At 46.3% G+C, this 16981-nt stretch overlaps 1 protein-coding gene across 3 annotated transcripts in view; it reads left to right on the top strand.

The window, feature by feature from the left end:
- LOC106560384 (trafficking protein particle complex subunit 8) overlaps window positions 1-16981 on the top strand; it is a 98410-nt gene that overhangs the window by 43426 nt on the left and 38003 nt on the right. For all 3 annotated transcript variants that reach the window (XM_014123258.2, XM_014123256.2, XM_045687751.1), the window contains exons 13-17: window positions 1958-2089; window positions 2654-2878; window positions 3705-3810; window positions 7199-7393; window positions 16658-16833. In XM_014123258.2, coding sequence (XP_013978733.2) covers window positions 1958-2089; window positions 2654-2878; window positions 3705-3810; window positions 7199-7393; window positions 16658-16833 — 834 coding nt within the window. The remainder of the gene's footprint in view (window positions 1-1957; window positions 2090-2653; window positions 2879-3704; window positions 3811-7198; window positions 7394-16657; window positions 16834-16981) is intronic.

Below are 16981 nucleotides of genomic sequence, written 5' to 3'. Positions count from 1 at the left end.
AGACCTCAAAAGAAAATTGTAGACGTCCACAATTCTGGTTCATCCTTGGGAGCAATTTCCAAACGCCTGAAGGTACCACATTCATCTGTACAAACAATAGTACGCAAGTATGAACACCATGGGACCAGGCAGCTGTCATACCGCTCAGGAAGGAAACGCGTTCTGTCTCCTAGAGATGAACGTACTTTGATGCGAAAAGTGCAAATTAATCCCAGAACAACGGCAAAGGACCTTGTGAAGATTGTTAGGGCTGCGTCAATTCAATTCTGGTATCAGAACAAAATTTAACACTAGGCTACTGAATATATTTTCAGCTGTTTATTAATAGAATTAGTCAAGCAGAATAAATGGTAAATGCAATCTTCGTATATACGGGTTCACTGTAACACCTCGCAGGGCAAACAGAGAACTGAAAATGACATAAGTTCTTCATTAAATACTCTGACAGAGATAGTTCCCGCTCACTGCTGGCCTGTCAGAGGGAGGATGAGCGTGGTTTAAACTTACTCATCCTATCGTTGGCGTGCAGGCTGGTCCCAGCCTCTAGACGCATCTTTGTTGCCAAGCATAGTTGTCTTCTAGCTTATCTTCGTGTGTGTACCCGAGAGTCAGACACCCAAGGACAGTGCCTGTTCTTGTGCCACAGCCATTCTCCCCTCTATCAGTTCCTCACATACACCTGTCCATGAGCGGCCCCACAACCAGGCATTGTGTGTGTGTGTGTGTGTGTGTGTCACGAGTCTACTCAGCCTACACTCCTACTAGCCAGCAACCCTCCAGTTAGTCATGTCTATTATATGTTGCTCAATCTATGTTAATACAATATAAACCTATTAGTGCATTACAGTCCGTTCATACTTAGGCCTACATCTACTGTAAATGGTAATGCATCACATCTAATAAGTGAAATAAAACCCAACAAGATGCTGGAGGAAACAGGTAAAAAAATATCTATATCCACAGCAAGGAAGAAGCCACTGCTCCAAAACCGCCATAAAAAAGCAGACTACAGTTTGCAACTGTACATGGGGACAAAGATCATACTTTTTGGAGAAATGTCCTCTGGTCTGATGAAACAAAAATAGAACTGTTTGGCCATCATAATCATTGTTATGTTTGGAGGAAAAAGGGGGATGCTTGCCAGCCGAAGAACACCATCCCAACCGTGAAGCACGAGGGTGGCAGCATCATGTTGTGGGGGTGCTTTGCTGCAGGAGGGACTGGTGCACTTCACAAAATAGATGGCACCATGAGGAAGTTAAAGCTTGGTCGCAAATGGGTCTTCCAAATGGACAATGACCCCAAGCATACTTTCAAAGTTGTAGCAAAATAGCTTAAGGACAACAAAGTCGAGGTATTGGAGTGGCCATCACAAAGCCCAGAACTGAAAAGGCGCGTGCGAGTAAGGAGGCATCCAAACTGACTCAGTTACACCAGCTCTGTCAGGAGGAATGGGCCAAAATTCACCCAACTTATTGTGGGAACCTTGTGGAAGGCTACCCAACATGTTTGACCCAAGTTAAACAATTTAAAGGCAATGCTACCGAATACCAATTGAATGTATGTAAACTTCTGACCCACTGGGAATTTAATGAAAGAAATAAAAGCTGAGATAAATCACACACTCTACTATTATGACATTTCACATTCTTAAAATAAGGTGGTGATCCTAACTGACCTAAGACAGGGAATTTTTACTAGGATTAAATGTCAGGAAATGTGAAATACTAAGTTTAAATGTATTTGGCTAAGGTGTATGTGAACTTCCGACTTGAACTGTGTGTATTTGTGAAACTTTTGTAATGTTGCTGCCTGCCGCTGTCCTGAACAGGTCTCTCTGTACAAATAAAGGTTAAATGAACGTGTGTGTGTGTGTGTGTGTGTGTGTGTGTGTGTGTGTGTGATATGTCCATGGTATTAGCTAACCTGTCTAACTCTGTCTCGATCTCGTTCTCAGGACTCTGATCTGTGTTCTGCCCTCCTATTGGAGCAGGCAGCCCACTGCTTCATTAACATGCGAAACCCCATGGTCAGGAAGTTTGCCTTCCACATGATCCTGGCAGGACACCGTTTCAGCAAGGCAGGACAGGTGAGTGGAACACAACCTGTGTTTGTGCATACCTGTGTTTGTGCATACCTGTGTTTGTGCATACCTGTGTTTGTGCATGTGTGTGTGTGTGTTAACCACAGCCAGGCCTTTTAAAAACAGAACAAGGTTTTTCATGTTTGCTGACATCTAATTTAAAAAAACATTTGATCACCAGATGAACAGAACAAGGTGATCTGAGACAGACCGGTGATTTACAGGTAGCTAGGTGGGTCAGAGAGGTTTAATGGAATCTGTCTTTTTGAAGCCCAGTTTGGGTGGGAGACTTGTAGTCTTCTATGTTCAGAGCAGCATGATGTGAATGAAGTTCTAGAACCGTTAGAGCATTCCATTTATACCCTTTGACTGATTTTGTTCTCTTTCCCTCTCGTTTTCCCCTCTTTTCTGTCATTTTCTGCTTTGCTTTTCTTTCTTACTTTGTGTTCCATCTTCTTGCACTCTCCCTGTACCTTGTTCCCTCTTCCCCACCCTCTCTATCCCTCTCTCCTCTTTCCCCCTCCCTGTCTTCATCCCCCCCACATGCCACCTCTCTCTCACTCGCTGTAGAAGCGCCATGCGTTGCGGTGTTACTGCCAGGCCATGCAGGTATATAAGGGTAAAGGCTGGTCCCTGGCTGAGGACCATATCAACTTCACTATCGGCCGCCAGTCCTTTACGCTGCGCCAACCAGAGAACGCTGTCTCAGCCTTCAGACACATCCTCACCAACGACAGCCAGCAGACCTCCACACAGCAGGGCGCCTTCCTCCGGGAGTACCTCTACGTCTACAGGGTAACACTCACAATGTTAATACAACCCTATTACAACCTTAAAACAACCTTAACTCATTGTTAGCAGGGAGCCTTCCTCATAGACATGAAAACAAGATAACAAGATGACAACACAACCTATACATAACCACAATACAACCTCAGGGAGCCTTCCTTAGAGAGTACCTCTATACCCATGAACAAGGCCTTGGCGTGATAGACTGTTATGTCACACTCTTTCCCACTGTTTCTGAAGAAACATTCACCTGAAATCTGACAATTCATCTCAAGTATGTGGAGACACACACACACACACACACACACACACACACACACACACACACACACACACACACACACACTACAGAACTGGTCCATCACAAACCTGTTATATTAGTACTGCTCTCTGATTAATACATCAAAGAACTTGAAGCCTATGCGTCAGTCCCAGAATCTCGATGTCATTTAACAGAGTTTGGTTATTAAAATAAGTTACTTCTAGTAGACTTGTAGTGTGTGCTTTTAGGAATCGGAAATGTGCTGAGCTTGGTCTGGATGAGTCAGAAGTGCTTGTGCATTTGTGTGTGTGTGTGTGTGTGTGTGTGTGTGTGTGTGTGCGCGCGTGTTCTTACCCTCCACTATGGCCAGTGAGGAAGATGTGTGTGTGTGTGTGTGTGTGTGTGTGTGTGTGTGGCGCGCTGCACCCAATTTTAAGTGTGATTATTATAACACTAACTCAGCATGCAGGGTCCGTTAGTGAGTCTTGCACAGGCTATATTTTAGTGTGCGTGTGATGTTCGGCATCAGTGTGTGTTAACAGTATGTCCTTACTCTACCTGTTCCTCCAGAATGTGCCAGGGGTGCGTGAGGTGGCACTACCCCAGCTTCCCCTACCCTGCATCAACAGCTCTGCTACCAGGGTCTACTTTGGCCACGAACGCCGCCTGGCAGAGGGTAAGACTGACACACACACAAATTTCACCGCCAAGCATTGCTCCCCAGTCACATATTTAAAGCTGCTAAATAACTGTGTGTGTGTGTGTATATAGTTAGATAGATATCTATCTGTTAAACAAAGGTCATTCAAAGTAGCCACCCTTTGCCTTGATGACAGCGTTGCACACTCTTGGCATTCTCTCAACCAACTTCACATGGATTGTTTTTCCAACATTCTTGAAGGAGTTCCCACATATGCTGAGCACTTGTTGGCTTTTTTTCCTTCATTCTGCGGTCCAACTCATCCCGAACCATCACAATTTGGCTGAGGTTGGGTGATTGTGGAGGCCAGGTCATCTGATGCAGCTCTCCATCACTCTCCTTTGTCAAATAGCACTTACACAGCCTGGAGGTGTGTTTTAGGTCATTGTCCTGTTGAAAAACAAATGATAGTCCCACTAAGCGCAAACCAGATGGGATGGTGAATCGCTGCAAAATGCTGTGGTAGCCATGCTGGTTAAGTGTGCCTTGAATTCTAAATAAATCTCAGACAGTGTCATCAGCAAAGCACCATCACACATCCTCCTCCATGCTTCACGGTGGAACCACACATTCGAGGATCATCCGTTCACCTACTCTGCATCTCACAAAGACACGGCAATTGGAAACAAATATCTAAAATTGACTCATCAGACCAAAGGACAGCTTTCCACTGGTCTAATGTCCATTGCTCGTGTTTCTTGGCACAAGGAAGTCTCTTCTTAGTATTGGCGTCCTTTTAGTATTAGTTTCCTTTCAGCAATTCGACCATGAAGGCCTGATTCACGCTATTCCCTCTGAACAGTTGATGTCTCTTACTTGAACTCTGTGAAGCATTTATTTGGGCTGCAATTTCTGAGGTGGAGTTAACTGTAATGAACTTATCCTCTGCAGTAGAGGTAACTCTGGGTCTTCCCTTCCTGTGGCGGTCCTCATGAGAGCCAGTTTCCTCATAGTGCTTTGCGACTGCACTTGTAGAAACTTTCAAAGTTCTCGCGCGCATCGTCGGTGGTTGGGGGGGGCGTGGGTGCGTGCGTGTCGTGGGTGCGTGCGTGTCGTGGGTGGGTGCGTGCGTGTCGTGGGTGGGTGCGTGGGTGTGTGTCGTGGGTGTGCGTGGGTGTGTGTCGTGGGTGGGTGCGTGTGTGTGTCGTGGGTGGGTGCGTGTGTGTGTCGTGGGTGGGTGCGTGTGTGTGTCGTGGGTGGGTGCGTGTGTGTGTCGTGGGTGCGTGTGTGTGTCGGTGGGCGGGCGCGCGTGTCGGTGGGCGGGCGCGCGTGTCGGTGTGTGTGGGCGCGCGTGTCGTCTGTCGGTGCGTCGTCGGTCTGTGTGTGTGTGTGTCGTCGTCGGTGTGCGCGTCGTGGAAAGGGTGCGTGCCTTGGGCAGGTGCGCGCCGTCGTCTCTCTCTCTCTCTGTGTGTGTGTGTCAGGGTTTCCTTTATGAAATGTGGTACTAGACATTTGGACGGCAGCAATTTAATGTACACCGGGGATATGGCCGATCAGTCTATTCATTGTCTTCTCTTTACAGCACGTTTTCCAAACCACGTTTTCCCGCGATTTAATTTTTAAATATTGGGATATGTCTGTCTGGTTAGTCTTCTCTATATTTCAGTGACAGTCACAACTCAACAATCATCTATTTGGTATCTATTTGCAGCACACTATGCCTTTCCTTCCGACTTTAGGGATTACGATTTAAAACACTACAACTTATTTAATGATCCTCAGTGGCCAAATCATGCTTTAGTAGCCTATTTGGAAGGATTTTATTTATTTATGTATGGACAGGAGTAGGCTAATTTAGTTAGGTTAATTAGGTAGGCTAATTAGGTGAGTAGACTCATTTGGCAATTTAATTAAATTTACTTAGGGAAAGCTTAGCTTCCCCTAGCCTTATAGAAAGGCCACCTATGAGCCTATGTCAATCTACTATCTCCCGTAGTACAAATGTTGACCCATTATATTGGTCAGCTTCTCGAGAAATAAATAGCCCAAGCAGACTCTGGGACAGTTCTGGGACGATAGATCACAAATTCATACAACCAGTAGGCCTAGGATACATAATAAAATGTTAGAAAGCATTGAATCTGATGCAACAGACTAAAACGTTTCGCTTGAAATGTTGATAAACTATTATTTCTTAACATTATTAGCGCAGCAATGCGCTCAAGGCAGTAGACTACACGCGAATGTGCATTTGGCTACCAGACAAGGAAAGAAAGTTGAAAACCAATAGAACATGAGAGAAATGGGCTACGGGTTTCAGTAATTGCCTCCATATGGTTGGGTTTTTGCCTAGGCTGCTGTGTAGCGAGGTAATACATGCCTCATAGTATGTAGTAAAACATTCAGGTTTCAAATAATTTAGTAGCTATATGTTTTCAAAATCCATACTGCCTCCAGCTCATTGCAATGTGGTGTGTGATGCGTTGATGAACCCTGCCTTCTGTTGCCTATGCATTTGAATGGCGAATGGGAATCGTGCTTCAATTACCAGTTGCGAAATTTAAATATTAGCTATTTTTAATGGTTACCCCCAAAAATATTTTGCAGAATTTAGAATTGTTGTGCAATGATTGGCTTATAAAAGTGCTGCCTGACAGATTTTCTGCTAAAAGGCTCTATCTGTATGCTGTGTGTTAACTAAGATTCATAATGAATTTAACACCAATTTAATTCCACGAAATTATTCAAATGAACCTATAGACAGATGAGCATGACCCTTCAAATGTATTTACATCACCTGGTATTTCCATCAATGAATACCCCAAAAAGCATTATTTCGCAATCGGGTTTTGGTTCATCTTCATCTCTTGGCGTATGACTACTTTAAAACGTTTAGTATTCGGTCCCAGATTCCTAGAACGCAATGAGGACATCAAGCTTGTGACTACACACTAGTTGAATAGATTTGTTTTGGTAGTTATGTTTTGCCCAATAGAAACAGAATGGTGAATGATGGCTTTAGTAGTTGAGTAGATAACATATTTCCGAACACTTCTAAATTAATCCTGATAATGTAATTTAATAATGAAGATTAGAGGCTTCAACAACACGATAACCTATCACCATTACCAATAACAGGGGAGATTAGCAATACGTTATTCACCATTCACTTCCAAAATGCTGCAGTATAGAGCCAAATTGAATATTTTAGCTTCACTGTCCAAATGCATACGGAGGGTAGTGTATGTATCCCTTTTGCACCAACCTACTCACACAGTAATTGTTTTGATCCACAATGTCCTTGTTACGTTGTTATTAATATATTGAACTTCCCAGGCAGAAATCTACTGCATAGTGCTTGTTTGATCCATAATGACCTGATTGACTGAACAATTTATTTCTTGTGATATTGGTTATTGATCAGGTGAGAAGCAGGCTGCCACCCATGTGTCCTTGGACCAGGAGTTTGACCGGGACCTAGCTGCCGTGTGGCAGGACCTCGAGGAACAGGTGGTTGCCGCCGCCAACCGTGGGCTTGTCCCGTCAACGTTCTACCCTACCCAGTGCTGCCTCAACAGTCAGACGGACAATCTCCACTTCCCGCTGGCTGTAGTAGAAGGTAAGAACAGTTACTCTCCTCCGTACCACACTTCTCCCATTTTCCTCATCACTTTTCTTAACCTGTTATGGCTAGGGGGCAGTATTTTCACGGCTGGATAAAAAAACGTACCCGATTTAATCTGGTTACTACTCCTGCCCAGTAACTAGAATATGCATATAATTATTGGCTTTGGATAGAAAACACTCCAAAGTTTCTAAAACTGTTTGAATGGTGTCTGTGAGTATAACAGAACTCAAATGGCAGGTCAAAACCTGAGAGATTCCTTTACAGGAAGTGGCCTGTCTGACCATTTCTTGAACTTCTTTGCCATCTCTATCTTTTACAAAGGATCTCTGCTCTAACGTGACACTTCCTACGTCTTCCATGGGCGCTCAGAGCCCGGGAAAAACCTGAATGTCGTCATCCCAGCCCCAGGCTGAAACACATCGCCTTTCTCAAGTGGCCGATCAAGGGACTGTGGGCTTAGGCGCGTGCCCTGGCCGCCCCCGTCTTTGTGATTTTTCCTCTGTTTGCCGAAAAGGAGATTCCCGGTCGGAATATTATCGCTTTTTTACGAGATAAATGGCATAAAAATGGATTTTAAACAGCGGTTGACATGCTTCGAAGTACGGTAATGGAATATTTAGAATTTTTTTGTCACGAATTGCGCCATGCGCACGACCCTGATTTACCATTTCGGATAGTGTCTGGGACGCACGAACAAAACGCCGCTATTCGGATATAACGATGGATTATTTTGGACCAAACCAACATTTGTTATTGAAGTAGCAGTCCTGGGAGTGCATTCTGACGAAGACAACAAAAGGTAATCAAACTTTATAATAGTAAATCTGATATTGGTGAGTGTTAAACTTGCCGGGTGTCTAAATAGCTAGCCCGTGATGGCTGGGCTATGTACTTAGAATATTGCAAAATGTGCTTTCACCAAAAAGCTATTTTAAAATCGGACATATCGAGTGCATAGAGGAGTTCTGTATCTATAATTCTTAAAATAATTGTTATGTTTTTTGTGAACGTTTATCGTGAGTAATTTAGTAAATTGTTAGCAAATTCCCCGGAAGTTTGCGGGGGGTATGCTAGTTCTGAACGTCACATGCTAATGTAAAAGCTGTTTTTTGATATAAATATGAACTTGATTGAACAAAACATGCATGTATTGTATAACATAATGTCCTAGGTGTGTCATCTGATGAAGATCATCAAAGGTTAGTGCTGCATTTAGCTGTCTTCTGGGTTTTTGTGACATTATATGCTAGCTTGAAAAATGGGTGTCTGATTATTTCTGGCTTGGTACTCTGCTGACATAATCTAATGTTTTGCTTTCGCTGTAAAGCCTTTTTGAAATCGGACAGTGTGGTTAGATAAAGGAGAGTCTTGTCTTTAAAATGCTGTGAAATAGTCATATGTTTGAAAAATTGAAGTTTTTGTATTTTTGAGGAATTTGTAATTCGCGCCACGCCTATCATTGGATATTGGAGCAGGTGTTCCGCTAGCGGAACGTCTAGATGTAAGAGGTTAAGTGCGAGCTACCCACAGACTTTGACGCCCTCATCGCTTTGACCATCTGTATCAATGGGCGATTGCGGGAACGACGGATGGAGAGAGAATTCGACTTCATTCACACATCCAGGGATTCCACCTCGCTTCCGAGTAATCCCTGAAGTCCCCGATGGTCCCATGGCCGAGAGCACCCGAGATTTCCTTACCTTCCTCGAGAGTCACCGAGGAGGGCCGAGGCACTGTTTCCCGAGCCCATGCGAGTAGGCAGGGCTGGGCTGTCGCCAATGAAATGGCAACACTGGATAATGTTGTGTCCTCGTGCCCGGTAAAAGACCATGCTCAACAGTTGGAGATGGTAATCTGGTTACCATATGGGTAATTTTTCTGCTTCCCTTATTCACACTCCTTTTAATGTCAGTCTGCTGTGAAGAAACCAGTCCAAATCTCTCTGGGTCCTTATTGACTCTGGGGCCGATGAGAGCTTTTTGGACACCACACTGGCTTCCGAGCTGAACATCCCCACTCAGCCCTTCTCCATTCCTAGGAATGTTAGAGCGTTGGACGGGGGCTCCATAGTTCGGGTCACCGGTAACACCACTCCCATCAACCTATGTGTGTCAGTGAATCACAGCGAGACCATTCAGTTCCTGATCGTCAAGTCCCCCCAGATTCCCGTGGTTTTGGGATTATCCTGGCTCCAGCGACACAACCCAATCAACAACTGGTCTACAGGTGCCATCATGGGCTGGAGTCCGTTCTGCCACTCCGATTGTCAGCGCAACGTGCCCTGGGATGTCTTCCTGGGTCCTCTGAGGTGGTTCCAGATCTCTCCGCCATTCCCGCAGAGTACCAGGATCTCCGGGAGGTGTTCAGCAAGTCCCGGGCCACTTCCCTTCTGCCACACTGTCCCTATGACTGCGGGATTGACCTTCTCCCTCGCACCACGCCGCCCTAGGGGGGGCGTCTGTACTCGCTGTCGGGACCTGAAACCAAGGCTATGGAGGACAACATTGGACTCCGTAGCTACTGGATTATTCCGTCCCTTTTCCGCTGGCGCAGGGTTCTTCTTCGTGGACAAGACCCTGCGCCCGTGCATTGACTACCGGGGATTCAATGACATCACTGTAAAGAACCGTTAACCGCTACCACTCATTTATCAGCCTTTGAGCCGCTCCAGGGGGCCACTGTGTTCTCCAAGCTGGATCTACATAACGACTACCACCTGGTGCGGATACGAGAGGGCGACGAGTGGAAGACCAACTTCAACATGGCCAGCGGCTACTACGAATATCTGGTCATGCCCTTTGGCCTCACCAACGCCCCTGCCGTGTTCCAGGCTCTGGTGAATGACGTTCTCCGCGAAATGCTGAACCGGTTCATCTTCGTCTACATTGATGACATCCTCGTCTTCTCTCGCTCCCCCCAAGAACACGTGCTCCATGTCAGGCAGGTTCTACAGCGCCTTCTGGAGAATCAGTTTGTTAAGACAGAAAAGTGCGAGTTCCATCGCACCACCATTACCTTTCTGGGCTACATCATCTCTGCTGGGAGCGTCAAGATGGATCCCGAGAAGGTGAAGGTGGTCGGGGATTGGCCTCAGCCTACGTCCATGGTGCTTCCTGGGGTACGCATACTTTTTTTGCCACTTTTATCCAGAGTTACAGCACCCTGGCCTCCCCCCCCGTCTGCCCTCACCTCTACCAAGGTTCCATTCACGTGGTCCACGGCCTCGGACCGGGCGTTCCGGGACCTTAAATACCGCTTCACCACGGCTCCAATCCTGACTCATTCGTACCCTTCCCATCAGTTTGTGGTAGAGGCCGACGCTTCGGATGTCGAAGTGGGGGCTGTTCTGTCCCAACGTTCTGCACTGGACCTTTAAGCTGCATCCCTGTGCCGCCTTCTCCCACTGCCTCACCGCCACGGAGAGGAATTACGATGTGGGGAATCGGGAGCTTCTTGCGGTGAAGATGGCATTGGAGGAATGGAGGCACTGGCTCCAAGGGGCACAACATCTGTTCATTGTGTGGACGGACCACAAATACCTGTAGTATCTCCGCACTGCCATGCGCCTCGTTTCCAGGCAGGCGAGATGGGCCCTGCTGTTTACCCGGTTCAACTTTTCCCTCTCCTACCAGCTGGGGTCCAAGTACGTCACGCCGGATGCCCTGTCTCGCCCCTATAACCCCACAGCTACCACCCCAGAGCCGGAGACCAGCCTTCCCACCTCATGCCCACTTAGCTGGGTTATTGGGAAACAGGTCCGGGAGGCACAGCGGTCCCAGCTGAACCCTGAGGGGGGGCCCAGATAACCGGATGTTCGCCTTCGTGCGACAACGATTTTGCTGGACAACCATGGTTCCAGACGTCGCCGCCTGCATGGTCTATGCACGGAAGACCCCTCGACAAGCTCCGGCTGGCCTTGTCCAACCTCTGCCCACATCGCCCCTGGTCTCACATCTCCCTGGACTTTGTCACGGGTCTCCCACCATCTGATGACAACACCGCCATCATGACCGTGGTGGATCGCTTTTCCAAGGCCGCCCACTTCCTTCCTCTCCCCAAGTTACCCTCTGCCAAGGAGCCGACCCAAGTCATGTTGCAGCACGTCTTCCCGGATCCATGGATTTCCCGTGGACATGGTAACCGACCGCGGCCCTCAGTTCTCTTCCCGGTTCTGGAAGGCGTTCTGCACCCTCATTGGGTCATCGGCCAGCCTGTCCTCTGGGTTCCACCCCCAGTCCAATGACCAGTCGGAGCGAGCCAACCAGGACCTCGAGACTACCCTGCGCTGCCTGGTCTCCGCCAACCCAACCACCTGGAGCCAGCAGCTTGTGTAGGTGGAATACGCCCACAACACCCTTCCCTGCTCTGCCACGGGCCTATCACCCTTTGAGTGTTCCCTGGGGTATCAGCCCCCGTTCTTCCATGAGTAGGAAGAGGAGGTCGGCAAACCTTCTGCCCAGATGTTTGTCCGCTGCTGTCGTCGAACCTGGAGGAGAGCCCGGGTCGGCCCTCCTCAAGACCACCTCCAGGTATCGATGACAAGTGGATCGCCATCGGACCCCTGCTCCCCAGTATCGTCTCAGGCAGAAGGTATGGCTATTCCTCCGGGATCTGCCCCTCCGGGTGGAATCCCCCCGGTATATCGGCCCATTCCCCATCTCCAAGATCATTAGCCCCTCTGCTGTTCATCTTCTGTTACCCGTACCCTTCGTATACATCCCACCTTTCATGTGTCCAGAGTCAAACCCATGTCTCACAACCCTTTGTCTCCCATTTACTGGTTTTGACCCTTGCCTGTCCTGACTCTGAGCCCGTCTGCCTGACCACTTTTCCTGAGCTAGCCTGCCGACCTGTAGCTTTGCCTTCCTCTGGTTTACTGACCCCTGCCTGACCCCTCCCTGACCACTGCCTGACCCCTTGACCTGTCTATTGCCTTCCCCCTGTTGGAATATTAAACTATTTTTAATTCGACATGGTCTGCATCTGGGTCTTACCTACATACCTTATTGGCAAGTGTCTTCACTGACATGTTCTACCTCTCCCCTGTCTGATTCTGTAATACCAACATGTTTCAAGCAGACCACCATAGTCCCTGTGCCCAAGAACACTAAGGTAACCTGCCTAAATGACTACTGACCCGTAGCACTCACACACGTCTGTAGCCATGAAGTGCTTTGAAAGGCTAGTCGTGGCTCACAATCAACACCATTATCCCAGAAACACTAGACCCACTCCAATTTGAATATCGCCCCAACAGATCCACAGATGATGCCGATGATTTCCTGACGGGAAGTCCAGGAGGTAAGGGTAGGTAACAACACAGGTGGTCAAGGGTAGGTAACAACACATCCGCCACGCTGATCCTCAACACGGGGGCCCCTCAGAGGTGCGTGCTCAGTCCCCTCCTGTACTTCCTGTTCACTCATGACTGCACGGCCAGGCATGACTCCAACACCATTAAGTTTGCCAATGACACAACAGTGGTAGTCCTGATCAATGACAACGAGACATAATATAGGGAGGAGGTCAGAGACCTAACCTAGTGGTGCAAGGACAACAACCTCTCCCTCAACGTAACCAAGACTAAGGAGATTATTGTGGACTACAGGAAAAGGAGAACCAAGCACGCCCCCATTCTCATCGATTGGGCGGTAGTGGAGCGGGTTGAGAGCTTCAAGTTCCTTGGCGTTTCACATCACCAACAAACTAACATGGTCCAAGCACACCAAGACATTCGTGAAGAGGGCACGACAAAACCTATTCCCCCTCAGGAGACTGAAAAGATTTGGCATGGTCCTCAGATCCTCAAAAGGTTATACAGATACACCATCGAGAGCATCCTGACTGGTTGCATCACTCCCTGGTATGGCAACTGCTCGGCCTCCGACCGCAAGGCACTACAGAGGGTAGTGCATATGGCCCAATACATCTCTGGGGCCAAGCTTCCTGCCATCCAGGACCTCTATACCAGGCGGTGTCAGAGGAAGGCCACCCTACTCATTGACTGTTCTCTCTGCTACCACACTGCAAGCAGTACCAGAGCACCAAGTCCAGGTCCAAGAGGCTTCTAAACAGCTTCCAGCAGGCCATAAGACTCCTGAACATCTAATTAAATGGATTTCCAGACTATTTGCATTGCCCCCTCGCCCTCTCTTTTACACTGCTGCTACTCTCTGTTGTTATCATCTATGCATAGTCACTTTAATAACTCTACCTACATGTACATATTACCTCAATTACCTCAATTTAATCGGTGCCCCCGCACATTGACTCTGTACTGGTACCCCTTGTATATAGTCTCGCTATTGTTATTTTACTGCTGTTCTTTAATTATTTGTTACATTTATTTCTTTTTTTATGTATTTTTCTTAACTGCATTGTTGGTTAGGGGCTTTTAAGTAAGCATTTCACAAATAAAATTGTATTTTACAATTGAAACATGGATTGTGTCTGTGTTAAGGCTGTCCCCAACAAAAACATAAAAATCTTGGTCGACCGAGAGTCGTCTGTTCTTTCAACCAATTAATTGGTGTAAAACATACACTACCGTTCACAAGTTTGGGGTCACTTAGAAATTTCCTTTTGCAATTATCTTAGCCAACATCCCGGAGTCCCCTCTTCACTGTTGACGTTGAGACTGGTTTTTGCGGGTACTATTTAATGAAGCTGCCAGTTGAGGACTTTTGAGGAGTCTGTTTCTCAAACTAGACACTCTAATGTACTTGTCCTCCTGCTCAGTTGTGCACCGGGGCCTCCCACTCTTTATATTCTGGTTAGAGACAGTTTGTGCTGTTCTATGAAGGGAGTAGTGCACAGCGTTGTACGAGATTTTCGGTTTCTTGGCAATTCCTCGCATAGAATAGCCTAAATTTCTCAGAACAAGAATAGACTGACGAGTTTCAGAAGAAAGTGATTTGTTTCTGGCCATTTTGAGCCTGTAATCGAACCCACAAATGCTGATGCTTCAGATGCTCAACTAGTCTAAAGAAGGCCAGTTTTATTGCTTCTTTAATCAGGACAGCAGTTTTCAGCTGTGCTAGCATAATTGCAAAAGGGTTTTCTAATGATGAATTAGCCTTTTTAAAATGATAAACTTGGATTATCTAACACAACATGCCATTGGAACACAGGAGTGATGGTTGCTGATAATGGGCCTCTATACGCCTATATAGATATTCCATTAAAAACCAGCCGTTTCCAGCTACAATAGTTATTTACAACATTAACAATGTCTACACTGTATTTTGATTAATTTGATGTTCTTTTAATGGACAAAAAAAATGTGGTTTTCTTTCAAAAACAAGGACATTTCAAATTGACGCAAAACTATTGAGCGGTAGTGTATATACATGTGACGTGACTATCATTAATGTGATGACTGCTATTCATCTAATAATTACTCGATTTAAATTAATCATGTAACAACTACCTCATTAGGAATCTGGGGCACCATGGGAAAAGTTTGTTTAATGGGTTAACGTTTCCCAAATTAACTTGGGTATATAGATATCATGCCAGTCATCAATTTAATAATTTCCTCATATCAGTCTTATTTTGAACGTCGTATACCCGGGTGTCACTGATCATTTGATTAGGTTATTTATTTACTAACAAGCTAAATGATAACTTAATATACACACACACACACTGTATAGGTTATTGATTAGTAACTTAGTACCATGACAACAGGTCCCTCGCGGACCAACACAATATGACACGTGTTACACAAGATGGCGCTTTAAAGAGAGAGGAAGAGAAACAACACTTGGATACATTTGTAAACTACGCTTAGTTTAGCCCTAATACCTTGCCCTGAACTGCCACTCTTATGGGTAAGAAGTGTAATGCATGTATTTATGTGTTTAAGGTCTTCGTTGGGTATCTGTGGGGTAACTCTGTTGGGCCCAGGCCTTCGTGGGCCGAGTTCCGCTTAGTGAGAGAGGTTCGACGTAGGCCTTGTTCTTTGGATGGCCGTCTCCTTCGTTCTCGGGTGTAAGTCTCTGATTGTCCACAAGATGTCACAATGTCCTTTTTCTTAGTTTGTTTCCTTGTACTCGTTCTGGAAGAGTGGTCTTCTGAGCACGACTAAAATCAGTCGCATGCGTTCGTGAATGCAATTGCCGACATGGAACGGTTTAACAGTTAGGCTATTGATTATACGTAATTAAGTTGGTTTCTTCTCTCCTCATTTTTCATAGACAATTAAGGCAAGGGATGGCAGGTAACCTAGCGGTTAGAGCGTTGGACTAGTAACCGAAAGGTTGCAAGATCAAATTCCCGAGCTGACAAGGTAAAAATCTGTCATTCTGCCCCTGAACAAGGCAGTTAATCCACTGTTCCTAGGCCGTCATTGAAAATAAGAATTGTTCTTAACTGACTTGCCTAGTTAAACTAGGCAAGTCAGTCTTGCCTAGTTTCCAAACTCCGTCGCATTGTCCTCAACACCAATATGGGTACCTTTGCTATTATGCACATAGCAACATGGTCTTGGAAAAGGCGGCAATTCAGCAGCACGCTGGTGTTTCAGAAGCGCGGACAACCACCGTTATCCAATGCGGGAGAAAGCGCATTTGTTATAAAATAATATTTGAATTAGTGTTGCACCGTTGTTCTTACGTAATATAACCATACACAATTTCGGTAGCACATGTCTTATAGTAATGGATTATGCATTACGCAATGGATTAATCCACTCACAGGTGTCTTGTACACAATGAACTATTTTTTTTCTTGCCTAAAGGAATCTCGGTCAATCGACAGCCTATCAACCAAACAATCGACTAAATGGGGTCAGCCCTAGTATGTGTGCCATTCAGAGGGTAAATGGGTAAGACAAACGATTTAAGTGCCTTTGAACGGGTTATGGTAGTAGGTGCCAGGCACACCGGTTTGAGTGTGTCAAGAACTGAGAAAGGGGTTTTTCATGCTCAACAGTTTCCCGGGTCTATCAAGAATGGTCCACCACCCAAAGGACATCCAGCCAACTTCACACAACTGTGGGAAGCAATGGAGTCAACATGGGCCAGCATCCCTGCGGAACGCTTTGGACACTTTGTAGTCCATGCCCCAATGAATTGAGGCTGTTCTGAGGGCAAAAAGGGGTGCAACCTAATATTAGGAAGGTGTTCTTAATCCTTGTGTGCTCTGTGTACCGTATATTACGTATTGTTTTGAATTCACTATACTTAGATATCCTCACATTTCTTTGGTTGTGTTTGTCCTCATCCTGGTGTCTCTCTTTCTGCTCCTTTGTAGAACCCATCATAGTTGAGGTGGCATTCCGGAACCCTCTAAAGGTTCCACTGGTTCTCTCAGACCTCTCACTGCTCTGGAAGTTCACGCTCAAAGACTTCTCTCGACCACAACCGCAGGACATCATGGTTGAAGACGCTGTCACCATCAGCAACGAGAAGGAGGCCATCACTCCCAGGGTAAGAAAGGGAAAGGGGGATACCTAGTCAGTTGTACAACTGAATGCCTTCAACTGAAATGTGTCTTCTGCATTTAACCCAATCCCTCTGAATCAGAGCAACTGTGGGTGTTACCTTCGCTCTGTGAGGCTACAGTGCTGTAAGAGCA

This window comes from Salmo salar, chromosome ssa10, assembly GCF_905237065.1.
Source record: "Salmo salar chromosome ssa10, Ssal_v3.1, whole genome shotgun sequence".
In the NCBI taxonomy this organism is placed as follows: Eukaryota; Metazoa; Chordata; class Actinopteri; order Salmoniformes; family Salmonidae; genus Salmo; species Salmo salar.
Note: the sequence above shows the minus strand (reverse complement) of the source record. Positions and strands in the feature narration are given on the sequence as shown.